Raw genomic sequence first — 16,903 nt, 5'->3', positions numbered from 1 at the left:
GGGCTGGGTGCCAACAGTGGGAGGCTGGTCAAACCCCCCCCAGAGACAGGACCATTACAAGAGAGGTGTACAACGCCCAAATAAAACAGCTGCAGATTCTACAAACTCCGTGGAGAGTCTAACAGTGACATTTCTGCCACTAAGATGGCGTTTCCAGCTTCTTGGTGCTTTTTTTTTCTCTTTTACATTACAGGGAATGCAGCAAGAAGAATGAAGCAGTTTTGATTATAGCAGGTAAGGCCAAAAGCAGTTACACCAGTGGAACAATCTCACCACTGATATAAAACGCTAGCGGGTGACTCAAACTTCCCGTGTCCAACTATTCCTAATGATGAGGTTTGTGTGGACTGACCCGTTAATGCAGGGGTAGCCAAACTCTGACCCTCCAGCTGTGGTGGAACTACAAATCCCATGAGGCATTACAAGATTCTCACAGACATGACTCCCGGAGAGAAATGCATCATGGGATTTGTAGTTTCACCACAGCTGGAGGGCCAGAGTTTGGCTACCCCTGCATTAATATGTTGTACTCCCAAAAGCTGGGAGCAGCTGAAGGATGCACAAACTTGTCAGATAAGATGACCTCTATAAATGACACTCCAAATGAGGAAAATCCTGAGTTCACGGGCCACCCTGGCAGATTTTGGTCTAATTTGACCTGTAGGATTTTCCAAAAAAATTATCTAGTGCAAGGGTTTGCATGACTGGATACAAAGTAATTGGATAGTTTAGATAAACGCACACTACATGGGTTTGGTAAACCCTAAGGCCTTGTTCACACCAAGCGTGGAGCAGTTGCAGAGCGGATCAAAACTGCGTCCAATGTATTCCAATGGTATTTTTTGCTCCAGTTCACATCGCAGTGTGCAGTTCCAGAGCAGGTAAAAAAACTGCAGCAGGTCCTGTTTTACCTGTTCTGGATCTGCAAACGCATCAAAAACGCATGCAAATGCCTGGAACACACTGAAAGCCCTTTTTAAACTTTAATTTTTTTTTTTACCAAAAACGCATCTAAAAGACCAGCGTGCGTGTGCAGAAACCTGACCGGATCTGCTCTGCATTTGGTGTGAACAAGGCCTAAACCTTGTACAAAACCCCTAACAATGAACTTCTCTTACTTGCTCCATTTTGTCTGAATATACCATTTAAGTATCTTGTTATATCTGTTCCATACGTGCAAAAATAGCTGCTGATGCCAGAAAACTTCTGAGCTGATAACTTCCGTGTTCTCTGCCTGTGCACAAGGGTTATAAAAATGGAGAGGGCTGTGTGTACTTTGTAATGCATCAGAAATTAAGTAGGCAGGGCTGGCACCACATGCTTAGGAATTGTACTCTCATGTCAAAGAGGAAGCTGAGAGTACGCTATATTTCTGACAATCTCCGTTATTTTTCTATACTTTCAGTATGTTTAAAGGAATAAAACGTGGGGAAATGTGCATACATTCTAGAGATGTACTAATAACAGTAAACTCTGTTATCCAGCAGCAACGAGGATCGGTAGGTGGCAGATAACGGTAGTTTCTGCTTCCTTAAGCGTTAATAATAGCCCTGACCCCTCTCCCCCCCATCTAGATTCTGCAGCCGGCAGGTAAATGTAAAGTGCCTGCCCCCTCCCCTGTCCGTTTAGCCAGTCAGCGCTAGAGGATCGGACAGGGAAGGGGGGGATCCCTGCAGGAAACCGCGAGTGACAGTCACGGCTCTCTGCGGCGATAGATCGAGAAGTGAGCGAGCGACTGTATGTGTTCGCTCACTTCCCGATCCACTGAGCCGACCTGTGACAGTTTCATTGTCACAGGTCGGCTCAGATTATGAGTGAAAATCACTCACCTCATATTTCTCCTTTAAGTAGATTGTACATATGTATTCATTGCAGTAGACACTTTACTCAAAGAATATAACCTCTGGATAACAGTGGTGACAAATGTACTGTGAATGTAACTAACCAAAATGTTTGTTTCTTCAGTTTACACTTGTATGCTGCTTTGTGTTGTAGCCAGTGATGGCTCATTATTGGTATAACATGTCTGAATGTTCCGTTTACTACTGTAATATGAAGAAGATGTCAGATAGTATATACATGTTTTTTATTCCTATTAAAGTCTGTACCTATTACATTAGTTGACGGGTCTTTGCTACATAAAGCAACTCCCTTAAACAGAAATGGAACTTTGAAAGCTATGCAGGTAACCTGCAGCTGATCTCTCCGCATTTCTGACTTACCATGACTTGTTCTGCACAGCCCGTCTCTCTGTGTAAAGGTGGCTATCTCGGTACAGACAGGTCTTTGCTAAACTTATGTTAGAGTTTCCAGCAGGAAGAACAGTGAGCACCATAGTAGCAACATCACCAAATCTTACTTCCAATCTCACCAAATCATGTAAGACTAGCGGTCAGAGGCACAGTGCTTTAGATCTCACACTAACAGCTTTAAGTCTGTACGCACAGGATTGCCTAGACACCCTCACATACCAGGAAGTCCACTGCTATTAATGGAGGAATTCAAGATACTACTTTGGCACGCCTAATACTTCTAGATGTTCCCCATAACAAAGCAAATCTTCACGGTTTGAGTTGATCCAGTTTAAGAAATTGTCCTGTGGCCGAGTACAGCAAGAAAAGACACCACAACTACACTTTTTCTATTATTTTAATATTTTTCACCTGCAAACTGTAGCAAAACATTAGCTTTATAATGCAGACATGAGTCTTCAGTATGGAGAATTTAGGCGTATAGAAATGGGGAGCATTGACTGGGCAAAATAAAAGTTTGTGGGCTTTTTGTTCAATTTTAAACGAATAAAATTTATATACTTTTTTTAACATTTATTTTCACATCCCTTCAAGCCAAATTGATAAAATGATTTAAGTTTGCTCTTAGGTAACAAAGCGGCTGTTTAACGCCGCTCGGTTTCTTCACTCCCACATAGCATAAAGTGTTACGAGTTAGAAATACTGATATGAACAATTATCTAGACCCTAAGAAAAAAAAATATATATACAGTACTGCAGCTTAATGAATATGGAATCTGCAATAACTTACCAAATTTAATATACATGATACGCCCTTCAGTTAACCCTTTGGTTGACCATTGAGTTGCCAACAGAGTGCTCTGCAATATTTTGCCAACAAGTCCCTGGGCAGCCAGAGGGCTGAATGAGAAAGAAAAGGCTTTCCAATTGCACATTTTACCTTGTTTTTCTTCCTTTTTTAGTTTAAATAGAAAAAAAATATATAATTGCAGGCTCTGAAGGAACTCCCTGTGTTTAAAGCTTACGCTGGTTAAACAAGACAAACAGTGCAAGAGGCAGTACATGTACGGTGATGCTTGGTAAGCTCCTGTGTTAGTCTAAGGCTATAAGAAAGGATTGGTTGATGAACTTCCTGCTGGAAACTGCCCCATAGGTGCCCCGGCCTGCAGACAAAAAAAATATAGAAGAACCGAGTTATGACATCATTAGAATACAATGGAACTAAAAACCCAATATACGTGAAAATGACAATATTATTACACAGAACTACGCTAAAAGTTAAAGTGAAAACTAAACTCCGGAGTTAAATCTTAAAAATACATTCAAGTATCCTAACTATTAACAAAAATGTATCTTATTTGTGTATCACTCGGCTGTAGATCCTCAAATCATCTCTGAATTGGTACTGTCACTGTCCTTCCTTCTGGAGGGTGACTACTTTTGTTCCCCATGGTGCCTGTGTGTGTTATAAAGTAGCCACCCCTTGAAGTAGGGCTGCAACCAACTAATTGATCCATCGATCGATCATGAACATAGTTGTCAACCATTCTCATTATGGATTAGTTGGTTGGATCCCCTAGCTCTCTCCTCCATTCTGGGAGGAGGGCACAGCAAACAATGAGCAGGTGCAATAGACAGCCTGCTATTGGCTATTGCAGTTTGAAATGGCCAATAGCAGGCTGGCTATTGCACCCGCCCATTACCTGCTGTATTTACATTCAGCTGCCGTCTGTGGAATCTTGCCACTGGCAGCTATCATTCCCTGGCTGAATTCTGCTGTGGGAGGTGCGTTGTTATGGCATTCATTTCAATGGCACCCTAAACGCGCCTCCCACCCACAGTGTGATCGCCCACACTGGAACGCACGGTACCGAAATGCAGTGTGTTCCATGTGATTACAAAAAACTGCATGCAGTTTTATTCTGAAGTAAACTTTATGTTTGTAACACTGCATTTGTGTATTTTATTTTAAATGAAGAATTGTATTTAAAAATTTTTATCCGATCAATCGAAAAAATAAATTGGCCAACTGTAGATAGATCATTATTTGCAGCCCTAGCGCCAAGCTCACTCAGGTGATGAACTACAATCTCACATTTAGTTTGCTCATTTGTATTGAGATTGTAGTCTGTCCATGGGAGTGAGCTTGGAGCGGTGGCTAGTTTCCAACACACACAGAGACCATGGGGAACAGAAGTAGCCACCCTCCAGAAGGAAGGACAGTGTCATCACCAATTCAGAGATGATTTGAGGAGCTACAGCCGAGTGATACACAAAATAACTCCAGTATTGTTAATAGTTAAGATACTTAACTATTTTAAGATTTAACTCTTGAGTTTAGTTTCCCTCTAATTATTGGTAGCACGGGGGGGGGGCTGATAATAGATGTTTGTTGATCCCTCCACCACTCTCCACCCTGACAACTGCCATGGAGGTCTCAGGCACCCTGGGGCACATGGGGAGAGTGGAGTTTATATGTAGAAATTATCACTTTTACTTAGAAGCGAGCAGCCGGGAGTAAATATAAGCTGATATAGTGGCTGGGAGTCTGTTTACATGCCAGAAATGCTGCCTACATAAGAGCTACATTGGGGGAAGCAAAAGGGTTAAGGGTATACTGTGCCAACTTAAAGCACTGCGAGTAGAAGCACCGGAAAATCAAGTATTTGAAGTTATTACTTGTTTTTCCTTTCCACAACTTATTTATTCATTGACTTACAGTGTGTCTCAACTTGCTAGCACATCTGCTTCATAAGAGTCAAGTCTTTAGCACGGTCCCTTGCCCGTCATAGCCCTCTCCTTTGCTAGGAGTGGCCCAGCCACTCTGCCCCTTCACCGCCCTACATAACATTTAATGGACCAGTCAGGGGAGGAGGTAAGGACAATACTATAGACTGTCACTTTGGTGATATCTCTGAGTCTGCCGACATCACACCCAAGATATTGGGGCTATTTGAGGTATACAAAAGGGAAGCTTTTAATGTAATTACCAAAATGTGTGAAATGCACATATAGGCGTACAGAATGTTTGTTGTTGAAATGAATGGTCTGGCAACAGGGTCTCTTTAAATTGCCAGATTTACTTCCCACTGATACCAACCAAATACTCACCATGAAAGGATTGCTAGAGACCGCAGGAGCTGCAACCTGCCCGAAAGGAGTAACCACTGACTTCGCTGGAGCAAACGCCCCAAAACCAGCTCCTTCATAAAAGAAAAAAAGAATATCAATAAAAAAGAGGTGGCAGAGGTTTTCCTGCACTCTAGCATAGACTATGTCAAACCTTTATAGTTACACTGACCACAGCACAACCGAATGTTGAGGCACATTACCTTGTATATTGCCATTGGGTTGTTGGGAGAAAGCAGTCTGTTGTGGGAAGGCCGTCTGGGCAGGGAATGCAGGCTGATGGAAACTGCCACTGAAGCTGGTCGGAAGACTATAAGATGCTGACGTCCCCAAGCCTGCGGGCATGCTTAGAGAGGCTGTGCCAAAAGAAGCTGTAATGGGTGAGGCCAAAGAAGGAAGAGAAATGATAAGATATACAAGAGTACACATGGTTCTATCTCTGTTAGTCATTTATTACTACAACCTCAACACCACATTTCAATAGCTCTCCAATATCAAAGACTAATTCAAAAGAACAGGAATCTTCAAACAGGTTAGAAGAACGTTTTCCCTATAACAGGGGAGATGTTGTACAATTTATTTAGAGGTGATTGAACACTAAAGATTGAATCCCACTTTACTGTAAATGAAATGTGTTTCTGTTTATGACAATGTTAATGTTAGACTGTAACAAAGGATGCATTTTGCCGAATTTGTGCTGGAAGATCTGTTCAGTCGCTGCTTAAAGTTCAACTCCATGAAATCTGTCACGTGTCACTAATCTACTATCCGACATATCCGTCTGGATGTCACAACATTTCTTAAAACTCAATCTCTCAAAAACTGAGCTCTTGATATTTCCTCCACCCCGTGCACCTTCCCCCAACATTTCAGTTGAGATTGATAACACAACTATCCACCCCCTCCTCCAATGCCAAGGTCCTAGGTGTTGTATAATGTACTATTGCTGGGATTTGTAGTCCTCTATAGTCGGTGCCATTCTGCATTCATTGCTGTATAATTTTACACTTTCCTTTTCACTATATTGCACACCATACTATTTTTTTTCTTTTTTAATTCCACCGCTCCAAGCTTGCTCCTGTGATGGAGTGCAATCTCAATACAAACTAATAGTCCATCACTGGAGCCATTTTTTTAAATGTATTTTATTGTTTATCCGATTAACCGATTAATCGAACTTAATAATCGGCTAACTAATCGATTTTGAAAATAATCGTTAGCTGCAGCTCTAGCAAACTGTTGGCACTATATAAATACTATGTAATAATAATAATAATAATAATCTGTAAAAGCAATACTGTAACACAGAGCAGGAGAAACTATCAATTGTATTTACTATCTTATTACTAAAAAGGAGAGAAAAAAGCTTGTAAAAAGGAAAAATGGGTTTACGTTGTTAAAGTGCCACTATACATACAGACGATTAGATCCTTTACTAATAAGTGATGATGTCACTGTCAAGATGTGATTACCAATGAAGTTATCTAAAGCATATCTATCTTAAAACATAAATGTCATACATTTTAGCCCATCAGATCTTAGATGTGGTGGCTGCATTTGTTTCCTTCTCAGACACTTTGCCTTTATTTTCAGCTGGTAACCCTGTGAAGAACACACTTCCTGCCCCAGGGTGACAATGCTCACTCGTCGACTATGGAATGAGTCACGGTTGTCACTTTAGGCTGCTCTCCTGATTTCGCCACTACAGAGGGAGGCATTCTTTTGTGTTCGCAGGAAAAACTGATAAGATTGTTTGCTACATCAGTTCAGTGCACAGGACGTTACAAGGATACTGGTATTCTGGCAAGATAAACAGTTCATTTTTTTGGTACTTGCAGAAAATGTACTTTTCCTGAAAAAAAGAAAACTAATGCAAACCCCACAACTAAGGACTGATAAGGGGTAATATTACTAGAGGTACACCAAAATTAAAAACTCAAAACCAAAACTAAAAGAAATGTCAGGCCGGAACTGAAAACGGAACTTTTTTTATATTTTAATTTATTTTTACTAAATATTTCCATTTTTTTTACTTTACTTTTAGCCTGTTTCCTTCTCAGGCTCTTTTCCTTTATTTTCAGGGGCTTAAGGGGTAATATTAAATTTTTCTTTTGGGGTTTAGATATTCTTTAAAAAAAAAAAAAGTTGTTAGTATGAGAAAAGACTACTGCCGCCTTCTCCGTTAATCCTATGATCTACTGTCATTCTGCTATCTATTACCTAACATGGCACCTACCTTAGAGCAACACAATGTATACAAAGTTGCATACATCTCCAGTTATGGGTACAGTCACCTAGTTAGCTGTGAATGTTAAATGTACAGTAACATCTACACACCCCTGAAAAATGCCAGGTTTTTAAGAAAAAATCAGACCAAGATAAATCAATTCAGAATTATTCCCACCTTTAATGTGACTAATAACCTGTACAAAATGTGGCTGTGTAAGTGTAGACAGCCTGTTATAATTAGGGACGTGACTGTGTTCAGAATGAACCGATCACATTCAAACTGATGTCAGATAGTAGTCAGTACACACCTGCCATCTACTAAAGGGACTCGTATTAAGCCCATATACAGTTCAGCTGTTCCAGTTGGATTTTTCTGACATTTACTCAGTGGCCTCTTACAACAAAGCCACGGTCCACAAAGAGCTTACAAAGCATCAAAATGAACTCATTGTTGGAAGGTATCAGTTAGGAGAAGGGTGCCAAAAAGATATTAAATAGGGATGCACCGATACCACTTTTTTAAGACCGAGTACCGATACTTTTGATCAAGTACTCGCAGATACCAATTACCGATACTTTTTCTTAAAGGGACAGGTCAAATTTTTTCTAAAGCAATACAAACTAATGCTTTAAGGTCACTTTCTTAATATTATGATTCATGAGATGACGAGGGAGCATGACGCCAGCTTCCCGGCCAATCAGAATGCCTGGAGCCAGGCTTCCGGATTTGCAAGCTTCCTGACCAATCGGGAAGCCGGGCAGCGCGTCATTGCACGCTACCCGGCTTCCTGATTGGCCGGGAAGTCGGCTCCATGCTCTCTCATCACAAGTGACGAGAGAGCATGGAGCCGTTTCCTGGCCAATCAGGAAACCGGGCAGCTTGTAATGATTCGCTGCCCGGCTTCCTGATACAGGAAGTACTCGTGCTAGGTATCGGAGCATTTGGGCTAGTACAAGAACTCACCCAAATACTTCGTATCGGCACCGATACTAGTATCAGTATCGGTGCATCCCTAATATTAAATATACCATGCAACATAGTGAAGTAGATTTGTTGTTCCTCTATAGCTGGTGGTATTCTCCATTGCGCTGTATAATGTATTTTTGCTGGGATTTGTTCCTCTATAACTGGTCAGTGGTAATCTGCATTGCGCAGTATAAATCATTATACAGCGCAATGGAGAATACCACCAGCTATAGAGGACTACAAATCCCAGCAATAATACATTATATACAGCGCAATGCAGAATAACGCCAGCTACAGAGGACTACAAATCCCAGCAATAGTACATTATAGTATAATGTACTATTGCTACATTCCTCTATAGCTGCTGGTATTCTGCACTGCGCCGCTGTATAATGTACTATATTGCACACCACACTTTTTTTTTACTTCCACCGCGCCAAGCTTGCTCCCATGATGGACTACAATCTTAACACAAACTAGTCGTCAATCACTGGAGCCTTATTTTTTATCCGATTAACCGATTAATCGAACTTAATAATCGGCCAACTAATCGATTATGAAAATAATCGTTAGCTGCAGCCCTATAGTGAAGATGGTCATCAACAAGTGGTGAGAATATGACACAGCGACATTACCAAGAACTGTACGCTCCTGCAAAATTGATGAACAAGAAAACTGGTCCAGGAGAATGCCAAGAGGCCTACAGCAACATTAAAGGAGCTGCAGGAATTTTTGTGAAAAAAACTACTTATTTTTTCATAATTTTCAGGAATTATCCAGAAATATAGTAAAAAAAATAAAAACCCCAGTGGTGATTAAATACCACCAAAAGAAAGCTCTATCTGTCCCCAAAAAATAGTATAAAATTCATTTCAGTACAGCGTTGCATGACGGAATAAATGTCAGTCAAAGTACCGCAGCGATGAATACTGAAAAACGGCCTGGCCAGGAAGGGGGTCTAAACACCTGGTCAGCAAGTGGTTAATTTCAAATTCCAAAAAGCATGTTTGGTACAAAAAAACAGTTCTGCGCATAACCAAAAGAACACCATACCCGCAGAGAAGCATTGAGGTGGCAGCATTATAGTTTGGGACTGTTAATTCAGCTGGAAATGGGGCTTTAGTCAAGGTGGAGGAACTTATGAAGAGCTCCAAAAATCAGTCAATTTTGGCACAAAACCTTCAGACTTCTGCTAAAAAAAAAAAAAAAAAACCTGAAGATGAAGGGGAATTTGGCCATTCAGCATGACAATGACCCAAAGCATACCTCCACATCAACTAAAGAATGGCTTTACCAGAAGATGAAAGTTATGGAATGGCCCCGCAACAGCCCGGGCCTGAATCCAATAGAAAATGTTGCAATCCGACTTTTATCCCTTTAAAGATTGTAGTTTGTTTTTAATTGAACTGTACAGATTATAGAGGACAGACAGTGATTTATCTTGGTCCGACTTTGTTTACATCTCAAAGACCCGGCACTTTTACAGGGGTGTGTAGACTTTTTATATCCACTGTAGTTCTTGTATAAATACAGCTTTTTTGCTTGAGGTATAGTGGTCCTTTAAAGTCTTTATTTTGCATTCTAAAAAGAAACAACGGGCATGCGGACAGTCAGATAAGAAACAGCAGGACAGGACAAACCTGCAGCACTGAAATCTAAGTAAGCACATGCAACTATCACCTGAGTGTGGATTCTGATTTGTGTAGGTGAACACTGGGAAAGTCCTTGGAAAGAAAACTGAAACGGCATATCACTGGATTAATAACCTCCACTGTATACCAATACATACACAGTCTATTGTTTAAAGAGGACCTGCCATATAATTGATTTTCTTTTCTGTAAACAGTAATTAAAGGAGAACTATGGGATGAGTGAAATACACTAATCCCCATAGGTAGAGCCGACGCATGACACTGCTCTATTGATCGAGAACTGAGCAATCACAAACCGCTGATCGCTCAGTTCACAATCTTGTCCCTGCAGAGATCAGTGATCGTCAGTCACCACTCGCAATTATTCCCGCCCTCCCGCTCCGGAAAAAAAACGTTTTGGCCATAGTTCTCTTTTAACGGGTCTATTTGTCAATTTTTTCACTCAAAATTCACACAACCCTTACCCAAGATTCAAGCAGTTTTTACTTGAATCCTTTGTGAAAGTTGTGCGAGTTTTGAGTGAAAACATTAATAACTAACCCCTATTAAGTATTTAAGACTTAGGTTTGGGAAGACTGACATTCAATAATGACTAACCTAATATACTAAAGTTTAAGCCGCAATTATCTGCTACATCCTAACTGACAATGTGATTTCTTATTACAGGTGTCCTTCAATGATTTGTGATCCTTAATAGATCTCACTGTGAATGTGCCAAGATTTTCGGTTTCTGAAAACCACCAAGCTCAGTATTACATTAGAATTCACAAACCAAGTTAGTAGACTTAAGGTGCCCATACACCTTACGATTATCGGACAAAACTTTTCGTCGGATGATCGAATAGTCGTACGATTTTCGTACGGCAGCCCCATCCTGCCCCGATGATCGCAAGATTAATTTAGCCGTAATTAACGAAAAGCACCTGGACGAAATGCGGTAATTGATTTGCTGTATTTTCGTTAGCGCAAGTGCAGTGTAGATCATACGACTTTTGATGGACGGAAACGCCAGCAACCTTATGACAATCGTACGATCTAGCAAAGTTTTCAAACATGCTTGACCGTCAAGAGTCGTACGATTGTACAGTACTGTCGGTCGGACACTGCAATGCACACATACGATTATCGGACGAAAAGTCGATCGCATACGAAAAACGTACGATAATCGTAAGGTGTATGGGCACCTTTAGACTTAAGAAGATCAGAATGCAACAACAAAATGTAATTGCTTACAGTCGCATTAATGAATATTGAAGGGCTGCTGTAGCACTAGGCATAGAGACGTAGAGCTGATATACAGAGGGCTTTGTATATCAGCATAGGGTTAATATATAAAGCTGGCTGTAGTCAGGGTCTGTGACTTGGTAAATGTGCAAATGCACAATGAACTTCACTATGCCCACTACGCTCTATGGATAGGAAAAAAAACCGTCATGTACAAGGCTGTTAGCAGTTACCCCAAAAATAAATAACAGGGGTACAGGCACCTAGAGCAGCTTGGTTTCCTGCATACCCAAATGGCAGACCATACAGATTGGTCAAAGCTTCTCCATCCCCTTGCATTTCTACTGGCCCGTCAGACTGATGGGCTGCCTCACTGTCCAACAAGAATGCACAGGGGGGGACAGGCAAGCTCCATCACAAGACGTGCCGGAGCTTTGTTGGTATGAATGGCTCTACATTTAGGCAAGCAGGAAACAATTAAAGCTGCTGCAGGTATGTGGAGGCACGTCTACATGCCTTTTTATTTATTATTAAAAGGCTGTCACTTTAATAATTGCAGTAACAATTTTGTGGTGCTGTTGGTGAGTAATCTTGCTAACCTGCCTCACATTTCATAACAGGAGCCTGTGATAAGCACAAGACAAGAATGGAGGTGTATACTACCGAAGCAATGAAAACAGTTTTCCTTTAAGTTTAGAACTAGCCCTGGTATTATGCAGACCTCACATGCATGCAAAGTAGATGGCTTTTAAAGATGTCATACAAACAGACAGAAATGTTGGTGCTCTGCTTTAGTGCACAGTCTTCTACATAATGCCTACCGAAAAGAAAACGGGACAGATCCTCTTTAATGCTATATCAGTGATTGAAGACATTCTTCTCGCGGTCTTACATTTCAAGGGCCCTACAAAAGGAATATGCAGGCTGCAAATACATTTGGACCAAGCTATAAAAACGGAGGGGCAGCAAAGTGTCTGTGCTGACCATTACTCATCAGATGGCAGGCTTAAAAAATTAATAATCTGACATGGTTGCTATGAACAGCACAGTCATATTTAACCCTTCGGGTTTTATAGGTCAGCCTTCGATATGAGCACAGATGACAAAGACGAGTACAGGCTACTCACAGACATCCATCGCTGCCGGTAGTCTGGTCTGGTGGAATGGGTGAAATGGAGCGCCTGGAAACTCCATCTCTGTCGTGTGCCCATCACGGACTCCTGTTTAGGAATTTCAGGGGAAACAGATAAACGATATGGTTTACTTAACAGGCTAACAAGGATTCTACTGGAATGCAAACACTGTAATGCATGAATCCAATCTTACTCAATGAGCTATTTCACTGATTATGTCAGCACACATTAAAGGAGAACTACGGGGTCAGGGCTTTTCCCCATAGTTCTCCTTAGGGTAACGGGACGACACAAACTAGCGTCCTCCCGTCGCCCTAGGCTCAGTATATCATGAGCTACAGCTCGCGGTATACTGAGACGCCGTAGCTGAAGCGGATCCTGACAATTATGTCTGGATCCACCCAGCTGCAAGAGTGACGGCTGGCTCTGCCTATCTAGAGGCAGAGCCAGCTGTACCCTCCCCTCCCCGTCCGTTCTGCCAGTCAGCGCTGGAGGATCGGAGCGGGGAGGGGGGAATCCAGCCCCTTCCCTGTCATGGCAGAGAGCCATGACAGGATCGAGAAGTGAGCAAACGCCGACAGTCTCATTATCACAGGTTGGCTAGAACTATGAGGATGAGTGAAAAGCACTCACCTCATAGTTCTCCTTTAAGACAGGGGTGGACAAATAAATATGGAATTCAGTAGCCAGTCTGTCCAGTACGGGAGCCAGTAGGATTATTTTTTAGGAGCCAGCGCCATTGATAACTAGAGAAAACATCAAAAGTTAGGCGCCAGCTGTAAAGTTTAGGGTGCATTGGCAACCTGGCTCTTGGGCTTTGTCCAGCCCTGTAGTAAGACATGAATACTTATATACTAAGCCACAAGTATCAAGAATATATAGATAGATCAAATCTACCTACAATGGGATAATCTTTGTATTTATCAGTGCAAGTGTATTCTGGCAACTACTGGGTTAAAAATAAAGTGCTGCATTGCTGGAGAATAATAATAAATTTTACGCTGCTGGGTGCATTGATGAATTTGGAAATATGACCATTTTATGGGCAGGCAAATGTAGACAATAGATGCCTGCGCCTTAGAAGCCGGAATCCATACGAGTTTATTTACATCAAACTGATTCTCTCCTCATACAAGTCAACGGGAATGCAACAGAAGCAGGTAAATGCAGCTTAGAAAATATGTGAAATGGAGGTCAAAATGAGATCAAATGCTCCTGCTAATGAACTCTCAATCTCAAATGCTAGCATACTGCACATGGACACAAGCCCTTACAAAGATCCCACCGTAAGCTGTGGCTGTAGCCATAAAGTAGCCCAGGAGAAGCAGGTAGTTTGTGATCCGAGGAAGTCAGCCCTGGTTATAGGCATGAGGGAGGTTGGTGGCAAGAGTAAAATTGGCTTTAGATCCATTGGCAGCAGCAGAATATGTTTGAAATCAATATTCTATTACCTCAAACACACTAGATTTTTTTTTTTTTGTTCACTACACAGCACAGACTTGTGGGAATTAGTGACCAGGGCATGCAGCAAACTTCAGAATGCATTTATAGACAGGATCATACCTGGTGCTGCTCGCCCATTTGTCTGGAATGGATTAACAGCCGGTGTGGACACAAACGGATTTGTAGAAGCAGATGCTGGAAAGATGGTGAAAAAGAATATTTTCAGTTACGTAATCTAATCATTTAAAAACTAAATTTTATATTGATATGGTACACATCAGATGAATACAAAAGAAGTAGGAGTGGGAAGGAGAGCAAGGTATTCTGTGGGCATCACCACTAAAATGTTATTTACTAAAGGTCAAAAGATCAGGTGAGAGTTGGAGCAGTAGCATGGAGTCTGCTCATAGAAGTGTTGTCACCCTCCTTAGAAAACGCAATACCAAAGCATGTCAAGTGAACAGAAAGCAGCAATAGAACTTCTTTACAGACCATTTGTAAGCTTCAACTGTTCCTATATACATGTTTCAGACTGTCCATTCACATATTTCAGTGGAGCTGGTCTTTAAAAGCTTTTATGCAAATGTTTTACTCAAGACCTTTACAGGTAACCATTCTAACGCACACATATGGTTTGGAATAGACAGGCAGAGAAACGGGTTAACTAGGGCTCACCTCCAAAGCTTCCTGCAACTTGTGGATTCTGGTGTGTGTGTGCTGCAGAAACTGTCATTCCAAACATACTGCTAAAAAAGAAAAGCAGATTTCAAATTATGAATCTTCATTTCATCTAAAAGAAAATAAACAAGTTTATCTTTACAGAGAACAAGCAATCTGTGTGTTTTGCTTTGCTGCATTACGCAGTGTTGAAAAGAAACATGAATGCTAAAATGCAGCAAAGTGACAGAAAATGCATGCTAACGACGTACTAAAATGCAGTATTTTAAGTAGGGATGCACCGATACAGTTTTTTCGCTTTCTGGTCAATCAGGAAGGCGAGGGGGCGGTTAGTAGGAAGGACTTGCAGCCTGGCTTACTGATTGACCTGCTCCCTGACCAATCAAGAAGCGGGCAGCGAGTCATTGCACGCTGCCCAGCTTCCCGATCCATCACGTGGTGACGAGGGAGCATGCAGCCGGCCAATCAGGAAGCCGGGGTGGTGAGTCCGGTAGCAATATTGTCTTCCTTCATATTGTAATAAGCTGCGCAAACTGTTGGCACTATAAATCCTATCTAATAATACTACTAATAAAGTTACATTATGTACAGAACAATGACTTACTCATACATAATATGTATATACATTTGCTGTCCAGCTATTGCTTTAAGCAAGTGAGAAACAGAAAAAAAAAAAAAAAAAAAAAGGAAAATTTTTACTTGTAAGATCCCACAATTACTCATTTTTGTATTCCGTTTGTGTTTTATTTTTCTATTGTATTATACAGGAGACAAGGATGTTCATTTACACTACTCTTGTAAAAGTAAATAATGAAAAGTTTTATTTAATTCTCCTGTGCAGTGATTAGAATGGTTGGAGGGGTGTCCCAATACTTTTGGCAATATAGTGTGTGTGTGTGTGTGTGTGTGTGTGTGTGTGTGTGTGTGTGTGTGTGTGTGTGTGTGTGTGTGTGTGTGTGTGTGTGTGTGTATATATAATCTCTGATTGATTGATATATATATATCAATTTTTTTAGGGGGGCGGGGGTATCGGTAATAAAAGCGGAGACCGGGGGGGTGTTTCTGTAATTCCTGCGGCGCAGTCTTAAGCTTGCATGCTTTATAATTAAAAGAGCTTTCAGAAGAAAGATCTTTTGGCATGTCTAACCACCCTCTGATATCTATTGTAAGCTTTAGGTAACAGCAGTCCATAAGCAAAGAGGAAGAGTCGTGTTATACGATGTACAAGAGCAGAATTGTTGAGCCTTTTTCCATGACGAATCATGTTAAGAAAGGATTGGACAAATCCCTGCCACCTAGTAGCCAATGCTCATGAAACATTACAATTGGCACCTAACTTTTGAGGATTTTCCCAAGTTGTCAATGGAGCTGGCTCCTGGATTCCATATTAATTGGTCCACCCCTGTGTTAAGGGTTCTGTAGAATCAGGTGGACAGACATATGAAACACATTTGCCAAAGTGCAATGGGTAGATGAACTCCAGACACCTCTGGCACTGGTTTACCAGAGGGAAGACAAAAGCAATTGGACAATGTGTCCCAATGTGTCTGATCACTTCTCCACCCAACAAACATTGGATGGCAGTGTCTCCTGGTGACCTTATATGCCTTAGATGGTCTCATGATAAGGTCAGAAATGGCTAGATCGGAAGCCGGTCATCAAATACCTATGGGAAAGCTAAACTCCAGGAACAAAAAACACTTACACTTATAGTGAGCGCCTATCCTAATTGCAAGGGTTAACTGATTGTTTTGCCTACTAGATAAAGAATAAGGTGCTATACTAACATTATTCCTCTCTACTGCAGGCTTCCACCTCTTCTTGCAATGAGTCCCTCAAAGCAACTTCCCATTGCTGCCTGACTGGTCGCAGCTCTCGGACATCATCCCGCAGTCCTGCATTGTACGCAAGGACACAGACAGCCCGCCTACATTGCAGAGTGTCAGCTGCCAGGAGAGCAAGGAATAGGGTACCAATATAAAAAAAATCATCCCATGGGCAAAACAAGCAGTTAAACCTTGCAGTGTAGAGGGAGAGCCACTGCAACTGTAAATGTTTTGTCACTAAAGTTCAGATTTAAGGCAAGAGAAGGGTGGTAAGGACCACCCAACTGAAACTCATGAAGAGGACGGGCACATACAGCGCTTAAAAAAAATATACCTGCACAAAAAAAAAAAAAAATCATACTTGGGGGCC

The 16,903-nt window shown here is 41.4% G+C and overlaps 1 protein-coding gene across 1 annotated transcript in view; it reads right to left on the bottom strand.

The window, feature by feature from the left end:
* Window positions 1–2,631: 2,631 nt before the first annotated feature.
* AGFG1 (ArfGAP with FG repeats 1) overlaps window positions 2,632–16,903 on the bottom strand; it is an 81,897-nt gene continuing 67,625 nt past the window's right edge. Inside the window, exons 11-16 of the mRNA XM_018568503.1 lie at window positions 14,705–14,775; window positions 14,150–14,224; window positions 12,581–12,673; window positions 5,585–5,752; window positions 5,364–5,452; window positions 2,632–3,415 (exon numbers count right to left, since the gene is read on the bottom strand). Of these exons, the coding sequence (XP_018424005.1) occupies window positions 3,356–3,415; window positions 5,364–5,452; window positions 5,585–5,752; window positions 12,581–12,673; window positions 14,150–14,224; window positions 14,705–14,775 (556 nt within the window). The 3' untranslated portion in view covers window positions 2,632–3,355. The remainder of the gene's footprint in view (window positions 3,416–5,363; window positions 5,453–5,584; window positions 5,753–12,580; window positions 12,674–14,149; window positions 14,225–14,704; window positions 14,776–16,903) is intronic.

The sequence above is a fragment of the Nanorana parkeri genome, unplaced genomic scaffold, assembly GCF_000935625.1.
Source record: "Nanorana parkeri isolate BGI_ZX_2015 unplaced genomic scaffold, ASM93562v1 scaffold1199, whole genome shotgun sequence".
NCBI classification, from domain to species: Eukaryota; Metazoa; Chordata; class Amphibia; order Anura; family Dicroglossidae; genus Nanorana; species Nanorana parkeri.
This window is presented reverse-complemented; position numbering and strand designations above follow the sequence as displayed.